Source organism: Miniopterus natalensis, chromosome 1 (genome assembly GCF_054644295.1).
Source record: "Miniopterus natalensis isolate mMinNat1 chromosome 1, mMinNat1.hap1, whole genome shotgun sequence".
Taxonomy (NCBI): domain Eukaryota; kingdom Metazoa; phylum Chordata; class Mammalia; order Chiroptera; family Miniopteridae; genus Miniopterus; species Miniopterus natalensis.
Genome location: NC_142081.1, coordinates 102,587,214 through 102,611,904, shown reverse-complemented (window position 1 = coordinate 102,611,904; position 24,691 = coordinate 102,587,214). Strand labels below are relative to the sequence as shown.

Here is a 24,691-nt window from a genome sequence, read left to right as displayed (position 1 = left end):
TTCATTTAGTCAACAAATATTCCAGTCTAATAGAGCCTCAGCACCAACTATGTACAGTAAGCAGGCACTTAATAAGTGCATACTGAATAAGTGAATGAATTAACTTGTTCTGAGTGGTGGGCAGCCACAATTTCTTCGAAGACTGGCTTTGGACAAGTGCATTTACAGAAACTAGTAGAATTATTATCCTAGCCTTAGTTTTACTTCAGTAATGTTTTATAACAAGGGTTAGCTAACTTTTTTTGTAGGGGCCCAGAGAGTAACTATTTTCTGGGCTACATGATCTTTGTTGCAACTCCTTAGCTCCACCTACTCAGCTCTGTGGTTAAGGTGTAAAAGCAGTCATCTACAATACGTAAGTGAATTAGGGTGGCTGTGTGCCAATTAAACTTTATACACAGATACTAAAATTTGAATTCATATAATTTTCATGAATTACAAAATATCATTCTTGATTTTTGTTTTCATTCAAAAATGTAAAATGTTCTTTGCTTGTGGGCCCTACAAAATTAGGTGGGGGACAGGAGCTGACTCCAGGCCTAGTTTGCTGGTATTGAAAGGGGGGAGGGCACCTAAAAGAATAGGACCATAGTAGTTTAATGATTATTCACCTTACTAAATATAGATAAGAGCTTTTCTTACAGACCCTGGCAAACTGGAGGATGTGCTGCAAGAAAAAACAGCTGTAAAAAGAGGAGACACCTTGGGGCCTGGATGGGTCCACTGCTCAGAAAAGAAAATGCATTTTGAGAACAAACAAAAGACAGGATGTGCTTTGATTTGGTTGCTGTGCCTAGACTCTGACCCCCTCCAGGAGTTTGCCTCAGGAATGCTGACCATTTTTGGGTCCCAGGAGCTGGCAGAGCTGGGTTTTAACATCATTGAAAATTAACTACCTTGTTGTGGGACTTCAAATCCTAGAAGGAGACACAGTGACCAAGGACCCTGCAGCCACCACCACCCTTTCCCCTTGCATGCAGCTTTCTTCCTTATCCCTGTATAATCAACCAGCTAGTAGGGGAGGGGAGAGCAGAATTTTCAGGGTGATCGACTGCTCTCCCCATACTGCCAACATATTAGAATAAATGCTCATACATGATTCAACCCTGTCTCTGCTTAATTTGGCTCAAGTAGTGACAGGCAGCCTCTGACCCGCTGGGTCCAGTTTCAGTATGTTTTAGAAAATTCCTAACTAAAAAAAAAGTCTATGAAATACACACACACTATTCTTGTGGATAACCATCTTTGCTGGAGGTTGACCGGAAAAGGTAAACACAAAGTATTAATTTATTAATATGCTGATTTATGTCACAGCTGCATCAACCCCCACGGACCAAAGTCCATTTAGCCAGAAAAGAAGACACAGTTAGGCTGTACTGACAAAATAACACAATCAGCGACGCGACCGGAGCGGGCGGCAGCGCCGCGCAGAAGCCCAGGCACCGCCCCCAGCACTCAGACCCGGGGCATCCCCAACCGGCGACGCCGCCGAGGCTCTGCCTCCCCGCGGCTGCGGGTCGGCGCAGTCGCACTGCTTCCGCCCTCCACCAATCTCGACCCTCGACGCTTTCCGCTCGTGCGTGGAGGAGCCGGGCGGGACGAGAGGCCGCTCCGCGGGCAAAGGCTGCGGCGCGGGAGCGGCTGGCCGGGCGACGCGCCGATGGAGGACTCGCAGCTATTCTGCGTGGCCGAGGAGCGCAGCGGCCACTGCGCCGTGGTGGACGGAAACTTCCTCTACGTGTGGGGGGGCTACGTGGTAAGGGGAAGAGGCGGGACGGGGCGGACTCGCGCCGGGAGCTGCCGGGCCCCTCGGCCCGAGCGGACGCCGAGCGCCCGCCCACACCGGCCCCGCGGCTGGGGTCGGCGGCCCGGGCAGGCGCGCCCGGCGCCCCCGCGCCTCCCCGCCGCTCCGCCGGCCGCTGTCCGGCCGCGCCGGGCTCGGCGCCGCCCGCCGTTGTTTCCGCTCTGAAAGCCTTCGAACCGGCTCTGGGGCGCTCCCTGCTCTCCCGCTCCCCACCCGGCTGCTGTCCGATAACTCCTGTTCGCCCAGCACTAAGTCAGTTACTGCGCAATTAATGCTCTTTAAATGCTTGCGGAGATTTAAAAGCACCCAGAGGACGCCGTGCTGTATCATTTTGTAAATATTTCTTTTTCTCCACGGCGCAATTGGAAGTAAAATACGGAAATCATCGAAGCATTTAAATACTTCTGAGCAATTTTTAGTGGCATTCCTGTACCAAGGGCATGTACGCTCTCTAGGGCATATATACCAAGAAATGGAACTCCGGGTCACTTGGTACACATATCTCCAAATTTACTTGGAAATGTCTCTGTTGCCAGATGGGTAATTAATGATTTTGGTTTTCAGATACCAAAATAGACTCACTCATATTAACAACAATATACTAAAGAATATTATGCTTAAAATTTCTTACTACAATGGAGGTTTGAATGTATTTGTTTTGTTTCTATAATCATCTGATTATAGAATCAAGGATTCTAAAGCTGGAAAACAGGAATATATGCCAGCCCTTTAGTTTACAGATTAAAAAGAAAAAAAGGCTAGCCATTTGGAAGTTCTACTGGAAGTAGAACCCACATCTTCTGACTGTCTCCATACTATTGTGTCAGATGTAACATGCATCATTCACTGAAATAAAGTACGTACTATCTATGTTAAATGATTCTCAGATCCAAGTTGGTTTTTGTTGTTTTGTTTGTGTGTTTATTTTTAATTTGGTGCAGTATCAGGATGGGAAAAGTAGAAGTAACCTTTGAGTGCCTACTATACTGGATATGTGCTAGGATCTCTCTTATCCCCAATCATATGTATTCCTTACTATACCTTGTGAGGTAAGTAATACTCCATTTTAAAAATAAGAACGATGAGTCAATGAGAATGAATAACTTGAATGGCCATTTGACCTCAAGGGGAGCAGATTCCAACTAGATGTATTGGATTTCCAAAGGCTATTTTTCTATGATAAGTGAACATAAATTAGGTGACTGTGCTTTCTTAATATCTAATATTTCCGCCATTTGTTCTTGAAGAAAAAGTAAGACATGATGATGGTTCTATGCAAAGAAATATTTTGATTGTTTTTGAGCTCTGCCATTTGAAGATGTAGAGGTGTCAAACTTCATCTGCAATTTTGATTCTTAATATTGTAAACGTTAAGTTAAAAAATTTCACTTAAAATAGTGGTTTGTAATATCTTATATCTGGTGACAGTATAGATTTCTTTTTGTCCTATAAATGAAATGTCTGAATTTTTATATCATTTTAATCTTGAAAATTGTGTAATTGATAAGATGCTAGGTCTTCAGGTGGTAGTCAGTGAATAAAAATACTTTCTTTCCTACTACTTATTCATCCAATGAATAATGTGCTATAAGGACCACTTTGGAAAGTACTGTACAGATTTAGACTGATACCACTATTTAAATTCCAGTGATTATCGGCAGTTAAAATATGTCTAAGGCGTAAGTGAAAGGGAAGGGGAGTGGGAGGCATAAAGGAAGACATGACAGAACATGAGAAAAAGAATTCTTCCAACAAATGTTTTATTGAGGTCCTTCTGAACAGAAGATAGCTAAAAGGCCCTGGAATCTGAAGGTAATCCAAACCAGTAGTCAGTAGTTAAGAATAATGATCAAGGTGATTCCAGATTGTGTGTTCCATCACAATTTTCCATATTTGTTAAAATTGACATATATCCTAAAACTTTCGAATGATTAAATTACTTCTTACTCTATTGTCAAACATTCTGAAGGATGTTGTATCTGAGAACAGCCTTACCTCTAAAGGTAAGAGAGGCAATGCTGAAAAAAGTAAATGGTAAATTTTAATTGGTGCCAATTCTTTTCTTTTAGTTCTCCCATATCCTTTCCACATTACTGAAATTCATACAAACTTTAGTGGTGCTATTAGGGATATTTTAAAATTGTGCATAGCTTTTCCAAATTTTGGGAGAAAAGTAGTGTTTTAGCATGTTTGCAGATGATAGGCTTTCCTCTTAAGGCTTAATCATATGAATGGTTTTACTTCTATACTACAATTGACATTAATACATTTTGCTCTAAACTTTTCCCTACAGAAAACATGTGCATAAATGTGCTTAAATACATATTTCCATTTTGAATATGGACTTAAAGGCAAGAAGGATCAATTCAGGAAATATTTGAAAAGAATAAAAGTGGGAGACTTACAGTACTAGTTATTAAAACATCACAACAATACTGTAATAATTGAATCAGTGGTCCTGTTGCAAGTTGAGAGAACATGAGGGAATGGAAAAGAAATTACATAAGCAGCCAAGCATACAGACAATTTTGTATTTAAAAGGTAGCATTTCAATTCTGGAAAAACAATCACTTAATAAATGGTCTGGGAATAGCTGGAGGAAAATGATAGTAGAGCCTTAGGACAGAAGAGTTAAATGTAGAAAAATTAAGCTATACTAAACCAGAAGAGAAGATGTGACTCTTGTAAAAACCTTGAGTTGGGAAAAGAATAACTGAATTGGGAAAAACTATAACAGAAAAATAGTGGCAGATCAAACCTAAAAAATTTATATTGTGCTTTTTATTTATTTTTATTATTATTATTTTAATGTATCTTTATTGATTTCAGAGAGAGGAAAGGCGAAGGAGAGAGAGAGATAGAAACATCAATGATGAGGGAATCACTGATCGAGCCCACAACCCGGGCATGTGCCCTGACCGGGAATCGAACCCCAATCGCCTGGATCCCAGGTCTACACTCAACCTCTGAGCCACGCCCGGCTGGGCTATACTGTACTTTTTAAATAGTAACTTTTTAATGCGGTAACTCTCACTATAAAGTGAGAAGGCAAATGACAAACTGGGGAAAGTATTTGCAACATATAGGTAAAGTTCTGGTGAAAATAAAGAATATCTCCATTGAAAAATAAGCAAGGGATATTCACAGTTTACAAAAGAAGAAATACAAATATAATGTGAATCAAAGAAATCCAGTTGAAAACAACAGAGATTTTTTTCTCCAATTTGCAAATATTAAAAAGAATTTTTGAGAAGAGCATGGGGAAATGAATTACTCATACACTGGTAATGGGAGCATAAATTTAACCTTTTTGAGGAGAAATTTAGCAATGTTTAGCAAAGGCCTTAAGTATATATTCTCTTTAACATAATGATTCTAGTTTATATATTCCTAGGTGGTCACATAAGCCATCTGTGTCATTTGGGAGACATTTATTCTTTTTAGATGCCCAATATTTGAACCTCCTTCCTCTATTTGTAGTATCTCCCACTGAGTGAGTCTTCGGGGTATTTATTTCAGTTGTCTGACTACCTCCCATCTACTGCCATAGGATGTAAATTGTGTAAAGATAGGGATTTTGTTCCCTGTTGTATCCCTAGTGTCTAGAATTGGGTATAGTAGGTGCCCAATTAAAAGAACCTAAATGCCAGTTAATTCACTTTTCCAGCCTCACACCTAGGTTGTGGGCAAGTGGCTTGGACTCTGTTAGATGAATCTGTGCTAGATTAGGACTTCGGAGTTAAAATATAAAATTCAGGACCCGAAGAGGGTTCTTACCCAGCAACAGGGTTTGTAGGATGATCAAGGTGCCAGGCATAAAAGGCGATGCTACAAGCTGCAGTGTGATGCTCACCAGACCTGTGTTTTGGCATGGTTTCAGACCTTGCTCCTTATATACATCAGAGGCTAATTCTCCAGGCTCCCTGATTCTGTGAGCTCCTTAATCTTAATTTCTTAAGATTTTATTTTCTTAACTTTAAATTTGAAATGTATGTACAAAAGAATGTGTAAAATGAGTATCATTTAAAGGTAAACATGTTTAACTTCTAGATTAAGAAATGGGCTAGAACCAGTACCTTAGAAGATTCCTGTTTATCCTATACTGATTACAGTGTCCCTCCCCTCCCCCATAGGTGGTCACATAAGCCATCCATGTCACGTGGAAGACATTTATTCTTTTTAGATGCTCAACATTTGAACCTCGTATCTTGATTTCTTCTTGTTAATCACTCTTCGTAGTTTTAGCACCTATGCATCTATTTCTAAACAATATACTCTTTGGTTTTGGGGTCATAGCATGTGTTTTATTTCATGACTTAATTCTTTTAGTCTACATTATGTTTTTAGATTCACACATTGTTCGTTTTCAGCTGGTGTGCAATTGCATGGCTATACCTGTTTTTATTTGGTGTCTGTTGTGTTTGGCCAGTGTCTGTGCTGCCCAGTTATTAAATATTTTGAAAATCAGCACTGGATTCATTCATTTGATATGTATCCTGTAAAATATTCTATTATGTGAATTTACTGCATTTTATTTATCCACTCCACTACTGATGAATATTTGAATGTTTTTATTTTTTTAGTATTATAAGGAAAGGTACAATGAGCTTTTTTTTAAAAAAAATCATCTGAGGATAAACATTTCATTGATTCTAGAGAGGGAGGAAGAGAGAGAGAGAAGGGGAGAAAAAGGTGAGAGAGAGACATCAATTGGTTGCCTCCCGTATGTGCCCTGACTGGGGATTGAACATGCAACCTGGGCATGTGCCCCAACCAGAAATGGAACCTGCCACCTTCTGGTGTACAGGATGATGCTCCAACCAGCTGAGCCACTCCCGCCAGGGCTTATCTCTGGCAGTTTTAAAGCCTATTTTTTTCTTTTCTTTGATGTTATGTAGTTTTACTATGATGTGTCTAGTTATGGATTTCTAGGACTTTGTATATTTCAAGGATTGATGACTTTCAACAATTTTGCTAAACTGTCTTGTCTCTTCAAATACTGCCTCTTCCTCATTCTCTCTATTACATCCTAATGTAATTATGATTAGACTTAGTTTTTCTCTTTCTCCATGTCTCTTAACTTCTTATCTGTATAACCCATCCCTCTGGGCTATATTTCTGTATAAATCAGTTAGCTAAGTATCTATTTTAGTGAAACCTTGACAAGAGCAATTTTAGTGGAGTGATGGGCTCCGAAGCCAGATTATTCTGAAGTGACGAGAGAATGAGAGGTGCAACAATGGAAACATCTACCATAGTTAACTCAGTATGGAAGCTTTTTGTGAAGGGAGCAGAGAAATAAGAGTTAAGAGAGAGTTGAATTTTTTTTAATATAGGAAAGATGGGTGATATCAAGGCATGCTTGGATATCCATAGAAATAATCTAGTAGAGAAGGAAAACTTGATGTAGAAAAGAACAGATACTTTTTTTTTTTATTGTTGACACTATTACAGATGTCCCCCATTTCTTCCTCCCTTTACCAACCTCTCCCCAGTCCCTGCAACCCCTCCCTCTGGCTATTACCACACTGTTGTCTGTGTCCATGGGCTATGCATATATGTTCTTCGGCTAATCTCTTCACCTTCATTCATCGAATTCCCCCCACACACCCCTCCCCTCTGACCTCTGTCAGTCTGTTCTTTGTATCCAGGCCTCTGATTCTATTTTGTTCATCAGTTTATTTTTGTTCATTAGATTCCACATATAAGTAAGATCATATGGTATTTGTCTTTGTCTGGCTTATCTTGCTTAGCATAATAATCTCCAGTTCCATCCATGCTGTCACAAAAGGTAAGAGTGCATTTTTTTATAGCCGTGTAGTATTCATGGTGTAAATGTGCCACAGCTTTTTCATCCACTCCTATACTGATGGGCACTTGGGCTGTTTCCAGATCTTAGCTATTGTAAATTGCACTGCTATGAACTTAGGGGTGCATGAGTTCTTTCTGATTGGTGTTCCAGGATTCTTAGGATATATTCCCAGAAGTGGGATCCCTGGGTCAAAAGGCAGTTTCATTTTTTATTTTTTAAGGAAACTCCATACCGTTTTCCATAGTGGCTACACCAGTCTGCATTCCCACCAACAGTGCACGAGGGTTCCCTTTTCTCCACAGGAAGGGATAATTTTGTAGCGAAATCTTCAGTTCTGTCCTTCATTTGTGTTTTTGTACCACCCTTTTTAAAGGTTAGTGAAAGGGACTTTTCTTTTTAATCAGGCTGAGGTGGCTGTGCAGTCAGTTTAACAGATATTATTCACTTACCCATTCACTCAATCAGCAAATATTTCATTTGCCTTTTATGTGTCCAGACACTGTGCTAGGCGCTAGGAACCAAATTATAACAATATAATCATGGTCCATGCACTCATGAAGCTTATAGGTTAGTGGTGGTGCTGGATGGGTGTGATCCAAAGGACTTCGAAGGGCAAATACAGGACTGTATGAGAACATTTAATAGGGAACTTAATCCTTCAACCTTATTCTGGGATAGTAGAGAAGGGAATTTAAGCTGTTTCCAAAGAATGAGTGAGTTAGCCATACAAGTTCTTGGAGGCATTTCAAGAAGAGAAAAGAGCATAATTGAAGCCCTATTGCAGCAAAGAACTTGTTTGGAAACTGAAGGAAGACTAGAGCATAATTAGTGAAAGACAAGATGAACTTTAGAGGGATAGCAAGTCTTTGCTAAGTAGTACAGACTCAAGAATTTTAGCCAATCCTGAGAGCACTAGGGAAGTATTGAAGGGATTTAAGCAGAGTCATGACAATCATTTTTGTAATATTTTTGTTACAAAGGTATACACACAAAGCTAGTGGAGCCTGATGCTATTAAACTTTAGAATCACACAACTAACTCCCCTTTTTCAAATTATTTGTTTACTTAGCTATTAAGAATGAATTCCTCAGTCAGATATAAGTGGATGTTGCCCTGGAATTAATAAAATAATTTTATGCTGTGTGTGTGTGAGTGAGAGAGAGGGGGTGAAAAAAGAGAGAGAGGGAGAGATGGGCTGGGGAGATAGCTGGTAGTCAAGATACTATTTTTAAAATTTAGTGTAGCAATGAGAAATTAGCTAACTCTTCTTAGCATGTTAATAATTTATGCACCATTCTGTGTTAGAAATTCTTTTATATTTGTCTATTTTTGAATTAGTCTAAGAAATCATGACAGATTTATGTAAGGATTTGTTTCAACCCCAAAGTTTTATACTTAATATAAGTAAGATTTTTATTCTGTTCTTATTTCTCTCTTCATCATAAATGTCGGAATGCACTATTCTGTTTATGTTATCAGCTTCTTTAGAGATTATTCAGATTTATCATTTGGACTAGTTAAATTTACCTTGAGCCTTATATTCTATATTTAATTCTATATCTAACACTATGCCTTGCACATAGTAGGCACTAAAAAAATGTTCAGTGAATCAAGGTAACTGATAGTTACCTTTTTTAAATTTTATTTTTCAATTACAGATTACATTCAATATTATATTGTATTAGTTTCAGGTGTACAGCGTAGTGGTTAATCATATACTTTATAAAGTGTTTCCCCCAGTATTTCCAGTACCCACCTGGCACCATACATAGTTATTACAATATTATTGACTATATTTACTATGCTATACATTACATCCCCATGACTATTTTGTAACTACCAATTTGTACTTCTTAATCCCTTCACCTTTTCCACCCACTCTCCCAACATCCCCCTCTGGCAACCATCAGTCTCTTCTTTGTATCTATGAGTCTGTTTCAGTTTTGTTTGTTCATTTATTTTGTTCTTTAGATTCCACGTATAAGTGAATCAAATGGTACTTGTCGTTCTCCGTCTGACATATGTAACTTAGCATAATACCCTCTAGGTCCATCCACGCTGCTGCGCGTGGTAAGATTTCATTCTTGTTCTGGTACAGGACTGTTATACCTGATAAAAATGTCCTTCCTTAATTCCTTCCCTTCACACAAAACATATTGCCCGTGTTTGATATTCTTTTTCTTCCTGGCTTTATAGTCTTCAGTGTTCTTCTCTGAATATTATTATTTTGCTATTTTCCCTTACTCAGAATCCCTTTTTAAGGTTTAATCATCCTGAGTCTTTTTCTTGAAATTCATGTACTTGTTATTTTGTATTCTAAAATAACAAATTTGCCCATTTTCTCTTAAAAAAATGTATTTTTTCCTTTTCTCTTTTGATCTAACTTAATTTATATTTAAAAAAATTTTGAGCCTGTTTTTGATTTTGTGTTTTGCAGTATTTTAATTGCAGTTTTCCCATCCTGAGGATCTGTTGAATTGTTACTATGTATTTGATAAACACAATTTATGTATTCTATGTTTTTAGTCAATTGAAGACAATGAAGTATATTTGCCTAATGATGAAATTTGGACCTATGATATTGATAGTGGGTTGTGGTAAGTAATTTTAAATTGCAGAATGTCCAGTCTTTTTTTAATGAATTTATTGGGGTGACATTGGTTAATAAAACTATACAAGTTTCACAACTCAATAAAACATCATCTGCATACTGCATCATGTGCTCACCATATGTGTAATAAGTGTTTTCATAGAGTTGGGACTTAAAGACCGTACTTAGGACACACTGCACCATCTATTTCTCCCCTTTTTTCCAATGCTTTATTCTCTCTCACTGTTTCTTTCCTCTACTCTCTTCCTTTCTGCACTACTTGTCCTTTACCATTCCTCACAATTCTAAGGCTGTCTCTGGAGATTGTTCTGCCAAGTAATCCCCAATTCTGGTTGCACATGTAAAGTTGAAAAATCTTTGCGGTGGATCTTCTTAGAGTTTTTACAGTATTGGCTACCATTATCTTTTAATTGTAATTGTCAGCAACAGTTTTCACTTAAAAAGGACTCATGGAGTACAAAGGGAATTTTAATTTGCCTTTCTGAAAGTTGTGAAATTTCATGTTATTCTTGCTGCAGGACAATGCACCTCATGGAAGGAGAACTCCCTACCTCCATGTCAGGAAGTTGCGGTGCTTGCATTAATGGAAAGCTGTATGTTTTTGGAGGATATGATGACAAAGGATACAGCAACCGAGTAATATTTTCTTTCAATTCAGGAGTGCAGCAAAATGTGTAATATTTAGTATATCACTTTATCTCACAAGTTTACAAATATGTTTAAAAGAAGATATATGTGGAAAATCTTGTATTTATGATATAAGGTTTCAGAGTGAAAATGTAGTACTTGTACTTTTCTTCCATGTCTTTCTGCTACAGAATTAACTACATACTTAAATGACACCTATAGGGCAAGAGAATGATGGGAAAAGATCTATTTCAGTATGTTTTATGTATCATTTTTGCTTCTAAAACATAGTCTCATTTTCATTAATGCCACAGTTAGAATTTTACCTTATAAAAATAAAAAAGTAATACTATTAATTTTTGGATCACATAATCCTCAGGTATAGATTTAATTTTAAATGTGCTGACTGTCAATGCTCTTCTCCTCTTTTAAAAGCTTTATTTTGTTAATTTGCGAACCAGAGATGGAACCTACATTTGGGAAAAAATCACCAACTTTGAAGGAAAACCACCCACACCACGTGATAAACTTTCTTGCTGGGTATATAAAGACAGGTAATGCAGCAAAATCACCTTCTTAACTACATTTACATAAGGATGATAGCTTGTGGCCAAAATAGGGAAAACTTGAGCCTGAATTTTTTCGTCATATAATTACAAACTTGTTTTAATGTTCATGGTAACAGTAGTTTTAAGTCCTGGGAGAGCTAAGTGATAAAAATAAACATGTGAAAACAGCTATTTGTTTTTTTAAATTAATTTATTATTTAATTAAAATTTCTGAGTAGTTAGTACATTCACATAGTTCAAAACCATGTTAAAAATATTACAGTGAAAGCTTTGGCTCCCACTCCTACCCCTGCTCCTCCATGCACAAATAGCTACTTCTGTTATTATCTTTTGTATTCTTATGACAGTGGTTTCCCAAATTATCTGCCATTGTAATCACCTGGGGATCTTTTAAAAATTATGAAGCCCAGATGATACCCCAGACTAATTAAATTATAGTCTCTGGAAGTATGATTTTTTGAAGCTCCTCAGGTGATTGCAAGATGCAGACAAGTTTGGAAACCAGGAAACCACTGGCATCAGTGTTACTTTATGCAAATAGAAGCAAATATGTATGTATGTATGTATGTATACATTCCTCTTTATTCCCCTTCTCCTTACACAAATATCAGTGTACTCTTTGTCCACTGATCTATACCCTGCTACTTCTTTTAGTTAATAGTATAGACCTGGAGATTTTTCATCTTTCTGTATCCCTAGTTAGAAAGCTTGCTCTTGGTGGGTTTTTTCTTTTTGCAGCTGCGTAGTATTCTCTGTAAATATACAGGTTGTCCCAAAAAAATGTATACACACTTTAACAGCTGATAGCTCAATTTTGAAAATGAAATGTATTTAATAAGCACTGCCTTTATCATTATTCAAAGTGTGTGTGTACATTTTTGGGGAACACCCAATACATACTATTGTTTATTTAATCTTTACCCTATAGATTGTTTCACCTCCTTTGCTACAAGTATGTTTTAATGAATATCTGTGTATGTGTGTGCGCGTGTGAGCACACACGTGCGTGCACCTGTGTACATATCAGATCTGTTGAATAAAATTCCAGAATTAGATGGCTAGATCAAAAGGTAATACACTTATAATTTTGTAGATGTTTAGTTTGCAAAGGCTGCTGTAACAAAGTAGCACAAACTGAGTGCCTTAAACAGAAATGCACTGTCTCAGAGTTCTGGAGGCTAGAAGTGTGAGATCAAGGTGTCAAGCAGAGTTGGTTCCTTCTCTGGGTTTTGAGAAAGAATCTATTTCATACCTCTCCCCTAATTTCTGGTGATTATTGGCAATCTTTGGTGTTCCTTGACATATAGAAGCACCATTCCTATCTCTGCTTCAACTTCACAATAGTATTCTCCCTGTGTGTGCTTGTCTGTCTCCAGGGCCCACCCCTAATTACCTTGTTTTAACTTGATTGGTTCTGTCAAGATCCTATTTTCAAATAAGGTCACATTCTGAGATACTGGGGATTAGGACTTCAACATGAATTTTAGGAGGACACAATTCAGCCCATAATAACAAATTCTGCCAATTTTTCCTCCATAGAAGTTGTGCTGTTTTGTATTCTCAACAGTGGAATGCTTATTTCTCCACAACCTTGCCAAGAGTTTACAGGCAAACTTAGATTTTATTTTGTTTTATATATTTTTTGACCAACTAAGAAGTGATGTCTCAGTTTTATTTTGATTTTCATTAAAAACATTATTTGTGAGATTGAATGTATTTTCAAGTGTTTAAGGACAATTTTCATTTTCTCTGGACAGTTTGGTTATGTCCTTTGCTAATTATTTTCTATTGCTGGAATTTATAATCTCAATTTCTAGGAGTTTTTATATTTATGTATTAAAGAGATTAGTAATTGACTTTGCTATGAAATGAATTTTTTTCATTTGTCACTGAGTTTTGATTTTGTGTAAAGTGTTTTCTGCATGCATTAAACAGGTTTTTTCTCCTTTTTAGGATACTTTTATTTTATTATTTTAATTTTTGTATGCTAGAAGTGTTGATTTATTAAAAGTAAACATTTAAAACAGGTCACAACTTTTGTAAGCCTGTTTTGGCATTTTTTCATCTTTTAAAAAAAAAAACTTATTGGTGTGAAATTTCAGGTATACAATTCTACAATACATCATCTATATATTGCATTGTGTGTTTACCACCCCAAGTCAAGTCTCCTTTCATCACTATTTATCCCTCCTTTACCCCAGATTCTATCTCCCCCACCCTCTCCCCTCTGGCAGTCACCACACTGTTGTCTGTGTCCATGAGTCTTTCTTTTTTCTTTGCTTAATCTCTTCAACCTTCTCACCCAGCCTCGATCCTTCTCCCTTCTGACATCTGTCAGTCTGTTCTCTGTATCGATGAGTCTGTCTTCACTTTGTTAGTTTATTTTATTCATTAGATTCCACATAAAAGTGAAGTCATATGGTACTTGTCTTTCTCTGACTGGCTTATTTCACTTAGCATAATACTCTCTAGGTCCATCCATGCTGTCGCAAAAGGTAAGATTTCCTCTTTTTTTATAGCCAAGCAGTATTTCGTGGTGTAAATGTACCACAGCTTTTTATCCACTCATCTACTGATGGACACTTGGGCTGCTTCCAGATCATGGCTATTGTAAATAATGCTACAGTGAACATAGGGGTGCATGTAATCTTTTGAATTAGTGTTTTGGGATTTTTTAGATAAATTCCCAGAAAAGTGTCATAAGGAATTACTGTGTCATAAGGTTGTTCCATTTTTTATTTTTTGAGGTAACTCCATACTGTTCTCCACAGTGGCTGCACTAATCTGCATTCCCACTAACAGTGCACAAGGTTCCCTTTTCTCCACATCAATGCCAACACCTGTTGTTTGTTGATTTATTGATGATAACCATTCTGATAGTTGTGAAGTGATATCTCATTGTGGTTTTAATTTTAATTTCTCTGATGATTAGTCACATTGAGCATCTTTGCATATATCTCTTAGCCATTTGAATGTTCTCTTTTGAGAAGTGTCTATTCAGGTCATTTGCTTTGCCCATTTCTTAATTGGATTGTTTGTATTTTGGTACTGAGTTTTATAAGTTCCTTATAAATTTTGGATATTAAGCCCTTATCAGATGTATGGACAAGTATATTCTCTCATTCATTGAGTTGTCTTTTCATTTTGTTGATGGTTTCCTTTACTGTGCAAACTTATTAGTTTGCTATAGTCCCATTTGTCTTTTTTCTCTTTTGTTTCCCTTTCCTGAGGTGATCTATCAGAAAAAATATTGCTCCAAAAAATGTCTGAGATTTTACTGAGTATGATTTCTTCTAGGATTTCTATGGTTTCCAGTCTAACATTTAAGTCTTTAATCCATTTTTTGCTTATTCTTGTATATGGTGTAAGTAGATAGTCTAGTTTCATTTTGTTGTACGTATCTGTTCAGTTTTCCCAACACAATTTATCGAATAGACTATCTTTACCCCATTGTATGTTTTTGCCTCCTTTGTCAAATATTAATTAGTTGGCAATAAAGACATAGGTTTATTTTTGGGCTCTCTATTCTGTTCCATTGATCTATATGTCTGTTTTTATGCCAATACCATGTTGTTTTGATTGCTATGGCCTTGTAGTATAGTTTGATATTAGGTAGCATGATTCCTTCAACTTTGTTCTTCTTTCTCAAGATTTCTGTGGCTATTTGGGGCCTTTTGTGGTTCCATATAAATTTTTGGAATATTTATTCTGGTTCTGTGAAATATGCCATTGGTATCTTGATAGGAATTGTGTTGAATCTGTAGATTACTTTGAGTAGTGTGAACATTTTAATGATGTTAATTCTTCCTATCCATGAACATAGTATGTGCCTCCATTTATTTATATCTTCTTCAATTTCTTTCTTCAGTGTCTTATTTTCTGAGTACAAGTCTTTTACACCCTTGGTTAAATTTATTCCTAGGTATTTTATTTTTCTGAAACAATTGTAAATGGGATTGTTTTCTTAGTTTCCCTTTTTGATAGTACATTATTGGTGTATAAAAATGCAACTGATTTCTGGATATTTATTTTGTATCCTGCTATTTACTGAATTCATTTATCAGTTCTAGTAATTTTTTTGTAGAATATTTAGGGTTCTCTAAATACAGTATCATGTCTTTTGCAAATAATGACAATTTTACTTCTTCCTTTAATTTAAATATCGTTTATTTCTTCTTCTTGTCTGATTGCTGTGGCTAGGACTTCCAGTACTATGTTGAATAAGAGTGGTGGAAGCGGACATCCTTATTTTGTTACTGATCTGAAGGGAAATGCTTTTAGTTTTTGCCCATTGACTATGATGTTGGCTGTAGGTTTGTCATATATGGCCTTTATTATGTTGAGGTATGTTTTCTCTAGTCCCACTTTGCTGACAGTTTTTATCATAAGTGGGTGTTGGATTTTATCAAGTTCTTTTTCTGCTTCTATTGATATGATCATGTAGGCTTTTTAAAATTAAATTTATTGGTGTGACATTGGTTAATAGAGTATATTTCTATGATACAAGACCTGCATATTGCACTGTGTGCCCACCACCCTAAGTCAAATGTTCTCCTGTCAACATATATTAGGCTTCCTTTACTCCCCACCCACCCCCTTCAATCATGTAGTATTTGTTTGTTTGTTTGTTTAAGTTAACTTTAAAAATTTTTATTTTTATTGTTGAAAGGATTAGAGGTGTCCCATTTTTGCCCCCTTGATTCCCTCCATCCTGCTTCTGCCCCTTCCCCAGGCCTTATCCCTGTTATTGCCTGTGTCCAGGGGTTATGCATATATGCATATAAGTTCTTTGCTTAATCTCTTCTCACCCTCCAACCTCCTTCCCTCTTCCCTGTGAGAAAAGACAGTCTGTTGCATTCGTCAGTGTCTCTGGGCCTATTTTGTTTGTCAGTTTCTTTTGTTCATTAGCTTCTTCTTAAAGAAGACCCTTCATCATTTCATGTAATACTGGTCTGGTGGTGATGAACTCCTTTAGCTTTTTCTTATCTGTGAAGCTCTTTATCTGACCTTCAGTTCTAAATGATAGCTTTGCTGGATAGAGTAATCTTGGTTGTAGGTCCTTGCTTTTCATCACTTTGATTATTTCTTGCCACTCCCTCTGGCCTGCAAAGTTTCTGTTGAGAAATCAGCTGATAGTCATATGGGTGCTCCCTTGTAGGTAACTAACTGCTTTTCTCTTGCTGCTTTTAAGATTCTTTCTTTGTCTCTAACTTTTGGCATTTTAATTATGATGTGTCTTGGTGTGAGTCTCTTTGGGTTCGTCTTGTTTGAGACTCTGTGTTTTCTGGACTTGTGGGCCTTTTACCTTCACCAGGTTAGGGAAGTTCTCGGTCATTTTTTCTTCAAATAGGTTCTTGATTCCTTCCTCTGTCTCTTCTCTTTCTGACATTCCTATGTTGTGATGTTGTTATGCTTCACGTTGTCCCAAAGGTCCCTTAAACTATGCTCATTCTTTTTAATTCTTTTTTTCTTCTTGCTGCTCTGATTGGATGTTTTTTCTACCTTATCTTCCAAATTGCTGATTTGATCCTGCGCTTCATCCAACCGACTTTTTATTCTTGATGTCAGATACGGTATTATTATTTTTTTGAAAAAATATTTTTATTGATTTTTTAAAGAGAGAGGAAGGGAGAGAGAGAGAAACATTGATGTGAGAGTGCAACATCAATCAGCTGCCTCCTGCACACCCCCTACCAGGGATTGACCCTGTAACTGTGGCATGTCCCCTGACCAGGAATTGAACCAGCAACCTTTTGGTGCATGAGATGATGCCCAACGAACTGAATCACACTGGTCAGGGTGGTATTCTTCATTTTTTGACAGTTTTTTTTCATCGTTCCTCTGTCATTTTTCATGCTGTTGTAATTCTCACTAAGTTTCTTGGACATCCATATAACCCTTACTTTGAACTCTATATTTGATATATTGCCTGCCTTAATTTCATTTAGCTCTTTTTCTGGAGAAGTCTCTTGTTTTTTATTTGGGGCCTGCTTCTTTGTCTCCCTATTTTGGCTGTCTCTTTGTGTTTGTTTCTATATATTAGATAGATCTACTTTGATTCCCAGTCTTCGTGAGGTGGCCTTATGTAATACTTGTCTAGTGAGACTCAGTGGCACAGTCTCCTTGATCACTTGAGCTGGCTGCTGTAGGAATGTCCTTTGTGTTGATTATGTGGGCCCTCCTGTTGTAATTGCACCTTGATTGCTGTTGGCCCATTTGTATATGGGATCAACTCTCAAGTTTGCTGACTGTTAGGCTCAATCCCGACCACATGAAGCAGTGCTGATGCTGACCACATGAAGCAGAATTGCCTCAGCAAGATTTAGTGCCTACTGAGATCTCCCTTTGGATATACTGTTTATTTTTATTTTTTTGTTAATACTCACCTGAAGATATTTTTTCCATTGCTTTTTCAGGGAAAGTGAAAGGCAGGGAGGGAGAAGAGAGAGAGAGGGAGAGGGAGAGAGAGAGAGAGAGGGAGGGAGAGAGAGAGAGAGAGAGAGAGATAGAAAGATGAGGAAGACACATTAACTGGCTTCCTCCCGCATGCACCCCACCTGGGGGTCAAGGAATGAACCTACAACCAAGGTATGTGCCGTTGACCAGGGAATTGAACCTGTGACCCTTCACTGCACAGGGCAATCAATGCTCTAACCACTTAGCAACTCTGTCCAGGGCTGTATATCATGTTTATTAAGCTTATTGGATCCTGCTCTGATGTTTTTTGATACTGGCCGCTTGGTGTGTTGGTTCTGGACCTCTTGTGATGGACTCTGGAGTAGGCCAATATCAGATTTTCTTTGGTCCTTGACAATCTGTTTGGAGCTACAAACGGTCCACAGTGTATAGCTGCCTTTGCTGGGCTTGTGTGCAAGCTGTGCACCAAGGCCAGCTTTTACCAGTGCTCACCTTGGGGGGAGGTTAACAAAAGTCTCAAGGCACCCCAGCAAAATCGCCTCCTCCTAGCTCTGTCTGCTGGCTGCCTGTTAGGCTCAGTCACTGAAAAGGCCTTTGGCAGAGTCAGGATGATGGGACTTTTGGATTTACTATGAACGGGAGGTGCCATTAGGCTTCGGGGAAGATGATGGGTATGATCCCTGCCCCAGAGCCACATGGCTCAGTCTGTCCTGGATTTTGCCCTGAACTCAACACAGCAGAGCCACTAGAAGTCAGGTGGGTGGAGTCTCCAGAGACTGGAGATTGGGTCTCCTGGAAGCCGGGAGGATGGTTCTATTGGACCTCCCATGAGGGGAAGCACTGGTCAGGTTCACAGGAAATTGGAAGGAGTGGCTCCAGCCTCAAAGCCACACAGCTCAATCACTGGCATCCCCTGAGTCTGCCAGGACCTCTACACCCTGGCCATGGCAGCCAACTCCTCAGCAGGACCTAAACTCTGTAGGGTGGGATAAGAGGAAGTTCAGGGGGTTGGGCAGTTGCTTTCCCCCAGGCTGATGCTGCACAGAGGGGAGTACTCCACCCAAGAAAGATGGTGACTGCAGTGTCAAAGAATGACTGAGCACAGGGATCCTGGCAGCTGTCTCCCTAGCTCCCTTCTGCCACAAACCTCAGATTCTCCTCAGGTGACTCTAGTCGGCTCAGTCCTCCCTTTGCCGGAGCTCAGGATGAGTGGCTGTGAATGAAATTTTGTGCATTGGCCCTTTAAGAGGGTGCCTGTGTCTCTAGCTGTATCTCCCTGGTGGACATTAACTCCGCTGCTTTTCAGAGCCAGATGATATGTTGGCACCTCTTCCTGGCTCTGGTGCTCTGGGCTGGGGAGCCGGGCTTGGGGTTGAGGCCTCATGCTTCTCAGGAGGAATCCCCTGCAGCTGAGATATCCCTCCAGAACCTCAGCCACTGCCTGTGGGAGCGGGACCAGCCCTTTTTGTGTCTCTGCCCTTTCTGTCAGTCTTGATGTGGCTTTCTCTGAAAATCTTTGTTCCAAAGGCTTCTCTTCAGCTAGTCTTTAGTTGGTTATTCAGGATGATTGCTCCATAATTTAATTGTAATTCCAGCTTGGTCCTGGGAGGAGGTGAGGGTAACTTTCACTTACTCTGCTGCCATCTTGAAAATCTAAACAGCTTTTTAAAACTGTGATTTAGATAAATCTCAATAATTTATTTTGTAGCTTCTTGATTTTGAGGATTGATTGCAAAGACTTTTTCCACTCCAAGGTTATAACCTAATTCTCCCACATTTTCTTCTATTGCTTTTTTAAATTTAATTTTTACATTTAAATCATTGATTGATTTTGGGACTTATCCTATGAATGGTATGAGATATAGATACAGGTTTTACTTTTTTTGGATGTCTATCTCATCTCTAACTCAGTTATTTCAGATGCCACCTTTTTCACGTACTTACTACATTTTCTTTGTTATTTGGATCTATTTCTGGGTTTTATTCTATTTTGTTGATCTTTCTGTTAATGTACAAATACTTCACTAGTTTAGAGTTTGAAGCATTACATAACATTCTTATAGGGCTAGTACGAATCATAAGTGTACACTGTAAATAATTATCACAAAGTGAACACAGTTATGTAATCACTACCCAAATAAAAGAACAGTATATTATCAACACTCTAGAAACCTTCATTATGTCCACTCCTAACCACAATGCTCAGACTCCTTTTAAAGGAAACCATTATCCTAATTTGTAGCATCCTGAATTTTTTATTCTTTTTTATTTTTTGTATCATATATGGAATCCTATAGAATTTATTCTTTTACTCACATATTTTTGAGATTTATCCATGATGTTTGTCTACCTATAGTTTGATTTCTATATGTTATTTTATTAAATAAAATACTACAGTATATTTATGCATTCTACTGTTGACTTGGGTTATTTTCACTTTTTAACTCTTTGGAGTAATATAATATGAACATTCTATGTATTTAGGTACATAAGTGTATACATTTTTATTGGGTATATATCTCTTCATTCTCTTAATGGTATAATCTGATTTTAATGTAGTATAATTTACTAATCTTTTCCTTATGATTAGCTTTCATGTCCTAGAAACTTTTCATTCCCCAAGGTCCTGAAGATATTCTAAGTTCCCCTAGGACCCTCTTCCACCTCTGTCCACCACTATACCCCCTGCAATCACCACATTGTTGTCTGTGTCCGTGAGTTCTTTCTCTCTTTTCTTGTTTGCTCAATCCCTCCACTGCCCCCCAGCCCCAGCTATCTACCAGTCCTATAATTTGCATGCTTCTCAGTGTGACAAGGTGTTCCAGGCTCATCTTGGATATATCCTATTCGAGACCAGTAATGAGCCATTTCTCCAAGGAATTCTGATTCTGTCCGATGGCAAGTGGTATTTAGAGACTTCTGTCTCGGTGCCATGCCAGATGTGCCATTGCTATGGGATGAGTTTTTATTTCTATGCTTTTTCGGAAGCCAGAGACGGGAAATTAAAAAAATTAAGATAAAGCACAAAATGCACCAGTGGAGATACTTACATTTCACATTCAGAACTAGTACATTTTTAACCCAACTTCACTGATTTTAAACATTAGTATGTTCTTTCTCCTATGTTGAAAATCCTGGCTCTCAGTGTCACCAATGTAAGTATTCATTTGCTTTATCCCATAATTCACACAACAATACTAGTAATATTACAAAAATATGATTACTAAAAAACAGTTTTAATTTGGTTGTAGTTCTTTTATTTTTATGTTCTATACCATTAGAGATGTACAGTCATATGCATCTTGTGTTTTGTAGTCACTTAAAAAAGTTCTCCTCTGTGTAATCATGCTGCCCACTAATGCGTAGATTCATTTGTTTATGCTTTTTATTTTTAGAATTTGTTTTTTTAATTTAAAATTTGTTTTTATTTATTAAAACATTTTTAGAGTGAGAGGAAGGGAGAGGGATAGAGAGAAACATCAATGAGAGAGAGACATAGACATCCATTAGCTGCCTCCTGCATGCCCCCTACTGGGGATCGAGCCCACAATCCAGGCATGTGCCCTGACTGGGAATGGAACCATGATCTCCTGGATCATAGGTCGATACTCAACCTGTCTTCTAGTTCACTGGTATTTTTCATTGCTGTGTCCACTTTCCTGTTAAGCCTGTAGTGAATTTTTTATTTCTCACATCTTATTTTCCATTTTTAGCATTTTCATTTAGTTCTTTTTCATGGTTTCATGTCTCTGCTAAAATTACCGAGTTCTTCCTGCATGTTGTCCACCATTTACAAACTAGGTTTGTAAGCATATTTATCACAGTTATTTTAAAGGCAATGTCTAATTCCAGTATCTGGGCCACCTTGGGGTCAACTTATATTAATTCTTTCCTCTCTTGGTCATGGTTCACTTTTTTTGTCTTTTTGTGTATCTTTTAATTTTTCATCATATGCCAGGCATTCTCTATGAAAGAATAGTAAATATTGGAATAGATGATGTTTATCACCAAAAAAAGGACGTGCCCTTCTTTTTTTAAGGCCACTAGAGTGCAAGTTGAGCCAGTATAATCTGTAGTTGACTTGTGTTTGGGCTGTGTTGCAGCTTTAGTTTGATTCAGTTTTAGCACTAGTTTCAAATATTTTGAGGCAGGATCAAGACTTTCCTTTGTTAGAGCCACATGCTTGAGCACTATAGATTGCCCAGAGATTTTCAGCTGAGATTCCCAACTGTGTTTCCACCTCTCTGAACTGTGGGAGACCTTTCCCTGTTGTAAAGCCTAATCGGTGGGCCTTCCAGTCACTATGGAGCTTTCTTTGCTCCCCATTCCCACCTTATGCTTTCTGTACCTTGGGAGATCTCTTTCAGCCTTGCACCTCCTCCTTTGGCCTTTTGAGGGCAGCCACCCTGTATGCCATAATGGCTTGGCATGCTTCTAAGGTGTTTTCTTCAAATCTCCTGATCTCACATTTCAGTAGTTGAAAACTCCGATTGCCTCAAGGAGGTTTGCTCATTTCTCTTTTGCTTCCAGCTGTTGTTCACTAACTGTGAGCCTTCCCTGAATACTATGCAAAAGAGTTGTTGAGTGGGTTCAAACTCCCTCTGTGCCTGAATTTCTTAAGATTCTAATTTGCTATGCTAGTCAACATGTGGCTGTTAACATTTTGGGTCATTTCTTCTACAACCCTATCAATGTTGGATTCTTCTTCCTCTTGCTGTTACACCAGGGACGAAAGCAGCCATGAGTCTCTTCTCTCCTATTAAAAACTCATTACTTCCTGAAATTAGTTCATTTAGGTCTATTTGTTCCTTTAGCACTTTGACTTTTAAAAAATATGGTTTTGTAGTTTACAGTCATGCACCACCTAATGATGGGAATACACTGAGAAATGTGTTGTTAAGCAATTTTGTCATTGTGCGAATGTCACAGAATGTATTTATGCAAACCTAGATGGTAAAGCCTACTACACACCTAGGCTGTATGATATAGCCTGCTGATCCTAGGCTATAAGCTTGTACTGTGTGTTACTGTACAAAAAACATGAGATTAAATCAAACACAAGAGAAAATAATGCAATTAAGAGACTAGGTAAACACCAGATATATGAGGCTGCTGCCGGCATAACACTGCATACCATTTTACAACAAACTTTTTTTTAATAATTAGAAAGAGTACATTCTAAAACAGTTGTTTGCACCCGGCCCGGCGTGGCTCAGCAGTTGAGGGTCGACCTAGGATCCAGGCAATCGGGGTTCGATTCCCGGTCAGGGCACATGCCTGGGTTGCGGGCTCGATCAATGACTCTCTCATCATTGATGTTTCTGTCTCTCTCTTTCCCTCTCCTTTCCTCTCTCTGAAATCAATAAAGATATATTTAAAAAATAAAAATAAAAAAACAGTTATTTGTTATTATCAAGTATTAGGTACTGTACATAATTGTATGTGCTATACTTTTGTATAACTGGCAGCACAGTAGGTTTGTTTACACCGGCATCACCACAAACGTGAGTAATACATTGCACAACAACATTATGATGGCTGTGACATCACTAGGTGATAGAAATTTTTCAGCTCCCTTATAATCTTATGGAACCACTGTCATATATGCAGTTCATTGTTGACTGAAACACCTTTATACAGTGCATGACTTTATCTGGCTTGTTTAGGTCGTTAGGGTGAGATAAATGATCTCATTCAATTGTCTATGAACAAGTGGAAGGAGAACTTCTAAAGTGTCTCCTTTTGTATTTGTTTTTCAGATTAATATATTTTGGTGGCTATGGGTGTAGGAGACACAATGAACTCCAAGACTGTTTTGATGTTCATGATGCGTCTTGGGTAAGAGAGTAATCACCATTTATATATTCCTCTAATTTAGTGTTATCTTAAAGTTTTTATAAATAATGAACCTACTCTTTCTCATTTTAATTTGCTCTAATTGACACTGTGAAAAAAATGTGTTTTCTCTCTTTCGAATTTGAATTCAATTAAAGGAAGTTCTCTCACCTTCATGGCTACTGGAGAAGTAACTTTTTTTTTTTTTAGTAATTTCTTTTCTTACATAGTTAATCACTTATATCTGTCTCTAAACTAGAGACTTTAGCACAACTGAGAAAAACTTTGTTCATAGGTAACTAGAGTGGCTACTGGTGACGTACACCTGCTTTTAGATATATGTACTAGAACTAGTCATAACTCTTACACAGAAGTTGGTAGTGATATTACCTTTACCTTTCTGGCTTATTCTTACTGGTTAGAGAATAAACTATGATTAATAAAAGAAGTCATAACTTGTAAAAATGAAATCTTTTAGAAGATAACTTTAAAAACCATTGATCTACCACCAAGATACACAGTAACTCTTCAGTTTTACCTTTTACTAGCTTACCTTATTATTGTACATTATTAATGTATATGAACAGTTTGTGTATATCTCTTTGTATATGGGTATTTAAAAAAAATTCTCCATGTATTTGCGTGGTTTTTTTTTTTTTAGCTTTTAATAGGAAATATTTTTAAAGCTTTACTATTTACAGTATTACTGATAATTTTCAGAAATATAACTTCCCATTGTTTGTATCTATTTTTACTCATCAGTGAAATCTCTCATGTTTTTCTCTCCTAGTACAGTTAGGTTAATGATTATGTCCTGAAATATTTTGTGTACAGTGGATTTTTTTTGGTTTAGATTCTAAACTAAGTAAAATTTTTAGTTTGACAAGTCCTGACAAAAGTGATGTGTTTCTGACATAAAACATAAATCTGGCATAAAGGTAAGCTGTGATAGAGCGTTTTAACAACCTGGAAGATTCTAAATACAATATAACTGTCTTGCTGATAATTTTGTCTCT

The 24,691-nt window shown here is 37.7% G+C and overlaps 1 protein-coding gene across 5 annotated transcripts in view; it reads left to right on the top strand.

Annotated features, from left to right (window-relative positions):
• The first annotated feature begins 1,913 nt into the window (after positions 1 to 1,913).
• Positions 1,914 to 24,691, top strand: part of KLHDC1 (kelch domain containing 1) — a 54,329-nt gene continuing 31,551 nt past the window's right edge. The window contains exons 1-4 of one of the 5 annotated variants that reach the window (XM_087824805.1): positions 1,914 to 10,213; positions 10,746 to 10,863; positions 11,290 to 11,408; positions 23,600 to 23,678. In XM_087824805.1, the coding sequence (XP_087680931.1) occupies positions 10,750 to 10,863; positions 11,290 to 11,408; positions 23,600 to 23,678 (312 nt within the window). In that variant the 5' untranslated portion in view covers positions 1,914 to 10,213; positions 10,746 to 10,749. Of the gene's footprint in view, positions 10,214 to 10,305; positions 10,864 to 10,907; positions 11,109 to 11,289; positions 11,409 to 23,599; positions 23,679 to 24,691 lie in introns of those variants that run through there. The other 4 variants (XM_016201038.2, XM_016201023.2, XM_016201045.2 and 1 more) reach the window with 4 other exon arrangements.